Source organism: Pristiophorus japonicus, chromosome 9 (genome assembly GCF_044704955.1).
Source record: "Pristiophorus japonicus isolate sPriJap1 chromosome 9, sPriJap1.hap1, whole genome shotgun sequence".
NCBI classification, from domain to species: Eukaryota; Metazoa; Chordata; class Chondrichthyes; family Pristiophoridae; genus Pristiophorus; species Pristiophorus japonicus.
The window spans coordinates 106,793,543-106,802,372 of record NC_091985.1 but is presented as its reverse complement, the minus strand read 5'-3'; the positions used below and the strand labels follow the sequence as shown (position 1 = coordinate 106,802,372).

The following is an 8,830-nucleotide window of genomic DNA, read 5'->3' as shown; positions in this document are numbered from 1 at the left end:
TATCGATTAACTGGTTAAGACACAAGAATCTGTCTTTTAACAAAAGCAACCAAATTATAAGGGCATCACATCAATCACTACTGTCCAACATGTTACAAAATTATGATGGCTAAAGCTGCTGTGAAACAGACTTGACCAAATTTCACAAAAACTCTTAATGTACCTTTGCACTGACATGCAATTACTTTGCCCAGAACACACTAACCATTAAACAATTTGCTTTTTACGTTCAACTGTAAAAAAATGTTGGTCCTAGCCAGCCAATTCACTTTCCTTTCATTCTTTACTAACCATGACTAAATGTTTCACAGGGCAAAATAATTAGAGATTTCCACTTCGACAGGCCATGGCTGTGCAGGTCAGCACTTTCCTCCCAACCAGATGGTTGAAAGTCCAAGTTCAAACACCTGCTTTATTCAAGCTCATTTTATGTCAGTTGTCATGTATTGTCAAGTGGACCACTAGATAGAGTGCTTTATGGAAGCAAGTGTCTCGCCTTAAGGGAAAGGAAATCTGACATCATCCATCTCGCCCCTCCTGCTGGATGACCACAGAGTGGCATGGAGACACTGGAATTGTCTGAAGCCCAGCTTGTCCCATGCTCTTACTTAAGACGATGCATGGTGGAAAAAAGGGGATGGCAAGGAAAAAGAAAATTCTAAAACAAATCTTAGCTCCTATAATACTCCGTGGCTCTGAACTCCTGCACCCTTTCCTGCTTAGATATTTTCTTTATGTATCTCCTGATGCCAAATCAAATCGCATATGCATTTTTTTTTAATGGCAACTTCCCTTCGCAAAAAAACAGATAAACTGAAGATCACAACAACATTATCAAACAAACGTTTTATTAGCATCTAAAAACAGAATGCACCCAACATTCAAATGATTTTTTTTTCAGCCGTTACTCACTGCAGTACGAGGGACAAATCACAAACATTTATTCTGGGGATTAACAGAGACCAGACTGAGAGGATTTTAAAATGTCATTTTTTTTACAAAACAGAAAGTATTACAATTTTTTTTCTACACCTCAGTACTGCACTGCTCACTGTGAATGGGCTAGGCGCTTGCTGTCAACAGGATAAAACATAAAACAATAACTCATTTTCATCAAAGCATTAAATTTAAATACTGTAGCAGCTTCAGAGGATGGAAAAATGCAGATTATGCCCTATTTTTCAAGTATTACTTTAACCACTTGTATTCCATCCCAGCCGTAACAGCTACAAGTTTACCTTTCTTCCATAGGAAGGTCAATTTAAAATTTTTTTTTTTTTTTGGCAAGCTATTATAATATTCCTCAAATTAAAAGAAATGTGGGAGTTCTGGCCTCTAAGCATGAAAAAAAAATGTCGTTACCTACCGTGTTCAACTAAAGAACAACAGTCTGTACAGGTCAGTTGTACACATTAACTTCAGTTATTAGAGTGAAAGATGTACATCGGATTAAATTCTGTCTCGCAGACAACAGTGACTTTTCTCAAGTTCCAGTCAACCATTTTGTCCACAGCATAGATGACCACCTATACAAAATGCCGTCATATTGTATGACGATTATGTCCCCTCGGTGTCTGTGTTTTCTGTTACAGGTTGATTTTCTAAGTCATCCTTCTCCTCGCTTTCATCTGACGGAGATGCAAGGCTCACAGACACTTCTGGGTCATTGTTTGCAAGCTCCTTGTTTGGCGGCTGGCTGTCTGTTTCTGAGAAATCACCATTTACCCGAGGCCTATCATCAGGTTTTTGGTGATCAGTGGTCCCTTGAAAATAGTCAAACCTATGCCGGGGAGGAACCCAGTGATCTTGCTCTCTGTCTCTCCCAAAACGACTACCATTTACATCTCGACGAAAGCCAAAATCTCGGTCATCACGATCTCTCTGACGTTCCCAAGGCCTGCTGCGGTCATCAAAATCCCTATGTGCTTCCTGGTCAAAACCTCGGTTCCACATTGGACCACTTCTGCCATCAAACCTGAAATTTCTTCCGCCAAATCTTTCATGATCATCGTGAAAACTTTTAGGGCCCCCAAAGGGCACACCACGACGCTCACGCTCATCAAAATCTCTTGAACCCCATCTTTGGTCAGGACCAAATCCAAACTGGTCCCGTCTACCAAGATTGTCTCTATTATCCACTGGTGGGAAGCGATAATCCCGGTCACCTTCTTGTTGCATGCTGTCTCGCTGAAAAGCATTATCATTTCCAGAAGATCTTCTTTCATCTCCTGTACCTTGGCTTGCATTAGTACTGCTGTCAACATTGGGGACTCCAGATCTTGTAAATGCTCCTTCAAGCCTATTGAAAGGACTTCCTGGTGGGAAGGGAGCTCTGGACCCTGACTGAAGGGGCCCGTCAATTGCTATCGAAGGAGGCATGTTTGGCTGAGGTGGCATCAGCAATGGAAACCTCTGCCCTGGTGAGGGTGGCATCATTCCTGGGCGTACATCCAGTGGGAGCACTCCAGGTATCCTTGGCCCAGCCATACTTGGTGGAGGCAAATTTGGGAGTCCTGGTGCAGGTGTTGATGGCTGCATCCCTAGAACAGGCCCACTAGATACTGCACTTTGAGTTCCTGCAACAGTAAGAAATTGCATTATTTAACATGCCCATAGCCAGGTGTATACAATCATATTCTGTAACCACGGTAACCACAATAAAGTATATATAAACCTTATTACAGTACTAAATTAGCAGCCCCACGTTATTTTCTGTTGTCCACGTTTAAAAATAACATAAAACATTCTGTAAGTCCTCGGAGAAAGACTACTTCAACTTAGCTATAGAAATACATGTTAACGAGGCAAGAAAATATAGCCCTTTCCCACAAAATTTGTTTTCACTTTTAGAAAATACATCGTACAATTATTGCACACTTTGGGGGGGTGGGGGGGCCGGGGAGGAGAGAAGAAGGGTTGCCATTCATATTCCCTCATATCATGCTTCACCCCCTTGCTGAGGGGGCAAGTAACCTGCGCTCAGATACTTACCAATTCCACTTTGTAATAGGCAACATGGCAGCAGTGCAGGCTGACATAGTCTTCAATTTCCCTTCATCGGGGAAAAGCTCTGGTTGCTACTTTAGAATATGAGATTGGTTAACTTGCAGACGGACAAGCGAGCATTCTTCCACTCCATGACACAGTACATTGATGAACAATTGCACGATACCACCAGGCCAGGTCACGTATCATCCACTTTTTAAATCACAATAAAATGTATGTATTTATAGCTAGTATCAGTTGTGACGCTTTGTCCAAGTGAAATAAGGTCACTGAACTGCGAATCAAACTTTCCTGAGAGACCATTAATCTAAATCTATTACTGAATTTACACCCCAACTATTGAAATATACCTTCCTTATGTTCTAATTAACTGACACCCAAGATGAAATGAAGCAATTACAAGAGGTTACTGTATCCTCGCATGAAAATTGCTAGTTTGGATGGGTTATACACAGAACATTAAACTGCAGACTCCTATGACATAGGTGAGTTAAAAGAAATTTTATAACATAATAAAATGATCCCAATGTAGCTCAACTCAAGACTTCGCATTGGCACAAGCTGTCAGTTTAGTAAAATACTGAAAGCCAGAAACATTAATGAATATCCATGTCTTATTATTTCAACCAAATGTAAAGTTAATAGATTTTATATTTTGTAATAAAATGTTTCAAACTCTTCTACACTATTATAATACATTTGTACCTCTCCAGTTCGGCACCCTTGGGACCTGACCAGTGCCGGACCAGAGAATTTTCCACACCACGGGAGGTCACGCTGACCCTAGCATTGTCAGCAGCTCCCTAGACTTACCGGGTACTACTAACAATGACTCAGCTGCGTTCTGTACACGCGCTGGGTAGAAGCCTACTGCGCAGCATTTCTCAGGCCTAGCTTCGGCGCCTCAGTCAGCCGCCATGCTCCTCGCTCCCTATCTGTGCCGACTCAACCAAGAAGGGAACACCGCAGCGGGGAGAAGAGTAACAGCCAGCCCCAGAACACAGCGCATCGACCCGACCTTGGAGGGAACACCAGAGGCAGCAGGGAGAAGAGGAGCAGCCAGCCCCTGGACAAAGCACGGGTCGCAACCCCCCGCCAGGAATGATGCCGGACCAGCGACGTTGCCGGACCAACGAGCCCCAGACAGGAGAGGTACAACCTGTATTGCAATTAGGCTAAAACATTATGCCCAAGAATCAGAATACTACAACTACAGTGGAAAAAGATAACTAATGTTACAGCTAAGAAACACAGAAATTCCCCATCTCAAAATGAAAAGAGATTTGAACCTGCAAAGCAATAATCATGTCTTTCCTTTTCAATCCAAATCAGATTTATACCCATTTTCTTTTGTATTATTATGAAGGAAGAAAATGCTGAAAATATTAAATATATTATGAGAAATTGGCTACTCTTACTAAAGTGGTGTATAAACATTTCAACTGGATTTACATACCTGGTCCAGATGTAGATGTTGTTTCGGATGAAGACGTCTGGTTGCCTGTGCGTGATGCTCCCAGGTCATTTGATCCAACTGGACCGGTTGAGAGAGACTGTGTGCCAATTGGATTAAACATACCCCCTGGAGCTGGGAGACTGCTGTGGCCAGAGCCTATATGTGAAAGCAGGTTTCCAAACGGGGAGTCCTTTGCACTGTCTTGGGTGTTGGAAAGAGGCGGACAAACTAGAGCTGGGAAATAATTGTGTGAACTATTAGCTCATTTTAGACACCAACCTAAGAAAAATTTTGAATAAAAAAAATCTATTTCATAACTACAGTTCAGTCCATTCACTTGCAGCATATTCTGTTTTCAACAAATAAAACTGCAATACATCACAATCCAAATCTACCATGTCTTTCAATTTATCTTTAATCAACATTATATAATCTTAGGCAATATCAGTCATTAAAAATTGAAATATATATATAAAGCAACTTTAAATGAAACAACATAATTATACTCACAGCTCTGCACTGGAGGAATAGAAGGCCCAACAACTGGAGGCGGAACAACTGGGGGTGGTGGTAGGTAACCTGCAGGTGGGATTAAAAAGAGCCATTCAGTTTTGCAATTATAATTTATTTTACTTCAACTAAAACAGATGATGATTTATTAGATTAATTTAACTAAATCAAATTCATATTCACAGTTAAAAATAATATTGTGCATTAAAGGGCCCAATCTGTGTAAGTTCAACCAAATGACTGCAATGAACCATTTTGGATTTTGGATTAGTTTTGTACTATTCATGTTAAGACAGGCACGTACAAATTACCGAACATCTGTTACACTTCCAAATTACTACGCATTACATAATTTGGGAGGGGAGGTGGTCATTCTTAATTATTAATTATATATTCTTTATCTACCTCAGCATTGATTTAAAGACGTACTAAAATAAATATTTCTGCACACAAAAGGAACATTTTAACATTGGTCTATAAACCCCCATCCATCATTTGAAAGTTATTTGTATGGCAACATTTTTCTGTATGGAAGACTTACATTTTCTGTGTGTGAGGAGATTTCTGTGTAATCTGATATTCACTAATATTTGGACTCCCAACTCCAATACTTTAAACATCCCCTGCCTTAGAGGGTACAATATGCTTTGTACCATGTAATGAGAGCCAAGAATCAAGTTGACTAGTCTTTTCCATAGTATAGTTAACAAGAATGACTGTTATGGGTCTTTAGCATAATTTCATGTTTTTGCTCAATCTGAAGTGAAATGATTTTCCCCAACTAATACTATAATTTAAAGCATGTAATGAGACCGAATATTTTCTGTAATGATCAGCCATCAAAGCATCATCACTACAGCCTTAATAAGAAAAAATAATGTGTGATCATCATTCTTTAATTCTGATTATGCCTACCATCAGTGATCTGATCACCTAAATTTTAATTGCATTACAACTTGGGTAGGGAGGACCAAAGACAAATACAGTGAAACAGAAAATGCTGCAAATACACAGAAGGGCAGTCGTTATTTAGAAAGAGAAAGCAACAGTCATGATGTTTCAGGTGCGTGCCCTTGATCAAAAAAAAGTCAACGCCACAAGCTTAGACCCTCACCAATGCTGAGGCTCAAGTGTTGACATGTTTTTTCTCTTCTCAGTCCTGTAGTTCCACTGTACTCCAAGTATTTATTATTTTAATTTCAGATCAGCTGCATTTACAGCTTACCTTTCTCTATCCTTCCCTATTTCCTTGCTTTTTTGTTTGGACCTTTCCTGTATTTTTTCACCCTCTGCTATTTGCACAATCTTTTGTCCCTTTATCCATTATCTTTACTTCACTGATGATCTTTTATATCAGCTAATCATTTTCCATGAAGCCGTCTGCAGGTCAATGCACTCCATTTACCATCTCTGTGATTGACACTGCTACAGATTTTCCCACCCACTTCCATGTTCCCAACCGTACTAAAATGCTTCAGTCTTCTGTTCTCTTTTTTTTTCACTATCCTCTTTTTTTCCCCCTCAGTTGCTGATTGACCAGCTGTGTATTTCATCATTTTATGGTTTTCTTTTAGATTTCCAGCATTTGTAGGTTTTTCCTTTTACTAGATTGACAACTAATATTATTTGCTTCATATGTTGCACATTGACCAAATAATATAAATTGATTATTTTTGCATAATGCACTGCAATATAGAAAACTACATTAACCACAATCTACTGCAGCACTGCCAGTGTGTCAAGAAGGAAACAATAGTATGATCTATTATCAAAGGTGTCAATTTTTTTGAAGTCAAAATTAGTGGAATTCTATTCATAAAGGCCGCACATGAACATGATCACCAAATACTATTGCACAATCTTTGATTTATGTACAATAGAACGCTTTAATAAATTTAACAGCAGCATGGGCTGCGTGAGTTTCAGTGAAAAAAGGCCACAATCATTAAAAATTCCCCAAAGATTATCACACATTATTAAAATTTGTCAATAAAGTGGCATGGCAAATTGGACCTCCAACAAAGTCCCAGAATTGTGGGATGGAGGCTTGCTGCCACAATTCCACAAATGGTGAACAGTCAATCTCAACCATGCTGCTGCAGGGACGTGTTGATTATTGATATACAGGTTGAGCGTCCGAAATCTGGAGTTCCAAAATTCGGAATGTTCCGGAATCCGGACACCAGGCCGATCCGTGGCGGGGTTGTCCAGAAACCGGGAAATGTTCTGAAATCCGTACCCCCCCACACCTCGGTGACCCGACTTCGCCCCGGCCTTCGGCAGCCCGACCTCACCCTGGCCCATGGCCCGACTTTGCTGCAACTTCGCCCGCCCCAGCCCTTGGCGACCCGACCTCGCCCCGGCCTTGGCTCCCCCACCCTTACCTTGGCAGGCCGACCCCACCTACCTTGGCCCAGGCAAAGACATTCCAAAATCCGGAAATACCCGGAATCCGGAACGGCCTCAGTCCCGAGGTTTCCGGATTTCGGACGTTCAACCTGTATTGTTAATATAACTACAAAATTAAATGGTGAGGAAACCAAACACAAACAGATCACAACTTAATTTGTACGAGTTTAATATGGGGAACCAACACTGCATGTAATAGAGCTAAAAAAAAACATCATCCTGTACCTGGAGGAGGTTGTGAAGGATTAAAACTATGCCGTAAGAATGGAGGTGGAGGAATAGCTGGATTGAAGCCAGGTGGAGGTATGGACATTGACACAGGAAAGGCTGGTGGCTGCACCATACTAATTGCTGAAACAGTTGGAGTCACTGGGATCTGAAAAAAATTACAATTCATATATCAGCTCCTCATATATGTCTGACTAATAAAAAAAACACAAGCTTCACAACTCTAAGGATTACTGGAACTTGGTAAAAATGCAAGGCACACCAAACGCATCAACCTCAATACATTTTTCCATAAAGTGCCTTTTATCATTTATGCATCAAACTTTTAAAATACAACCTGCTGATATATTTAAACTTTTACTTGTTGCAAACACAGGCTCTCACATTAAATAATGGAATGCCAACTTTATTAGGTCATTGTGGGATAAGTTAAAAACTCATGAGTTGATGCAATGTACACATAATTAAATTGCACCGTAGTTTAGTGTGTTCCGTTATTTACACAATTGGGCAAACTGACAAATTACAACCCCACATTTAACTTCAAGCTGGAAAGCACAGTACAATTTTACAGTTCAGAATGCACTCCAACAGCAAGATATTGGTTATGTGGAACTATAGATGCACCTAGTTTTCCTAAGCACGAGATATGAACACAAAAAGTCACTACTCATCATAATAAAGAAACCAGCAAGTGAAGAAGAATATATTATATATATAATTTTAAAACTCCCTCTAAGTAGATAACTTTTACCTATCAAACATCCCATGGCACTATTTTGAAGAGGAGAAGGAGAGTTCTCCCCAATGTCCTGGGCAATATTTATTCCTCAACCAGCATCACTAAAAAACAGGCCGTAAATTGCGGCCTCTCTGAAGAGGCCCCACAAATTTCGGGTTTAGGCATGCACTGCACATACACCTCAATCCGGCACTTGCGATTGTACGAATGCAAAAGCAAAGGGCCTCCGCGGGTGGAGAGCAGGGCTATTTGCCCAACTCCTGCCCAGCAAATGTCCTTAAAACTCTTATGCCTGATAAAAACAGGTGTAAGGCCTGCTTTTACCAGCGTAAGTTTTAAAGATCGAAAAAATAAATTATAACTAATTTTTATATTAAAAACTCTATCCATTAAGGTAAGTTTATTTTTAACACGATTAAAACATAAAAAAATTCAAAATAATTTTTTTCCTAAATAATTTAATTCACTATCTATTAATT

General features: G+C 40.1%; 1 protein-coding gene across 1 annotated transcript in view; it reads right to left on the bottom strand.

Moving 5' to 3' along the window:
* Window positions 1-831: 831 nt before the first annotated feature.
* Window positions 832-8,830, bottom strand: part of tiam2a (TIAM Rac1 associated GEF 2a) — a 144,119-nt gene continuing 136,120 nt past the window's right edge. Inside the window, exons 17-20 of the mRNA XM_070890980.1 lie at window positions 7,607-7,757; window positions 4,973-5,041; window positions 4,463-4,696; window positions 832-2,576 (exon numbers count right to left, since the gene is read on the bottom strand). Coding sequence (XP_070747081.1) covers window positions 1,558-2,576; window positions 4,463-4,696; window positions 4,973-5,041; window positions 7,607-7,757 — 1,473 coding nt within the window. The 3' untranslated portion in view covers window positions 832-1,557. The remainder of the gene's footprint in view (window positions 2,577-4,462; window positions 4,697-4,972; window positions 5,042-7,606; window positions 7,758-8,830) is intronic.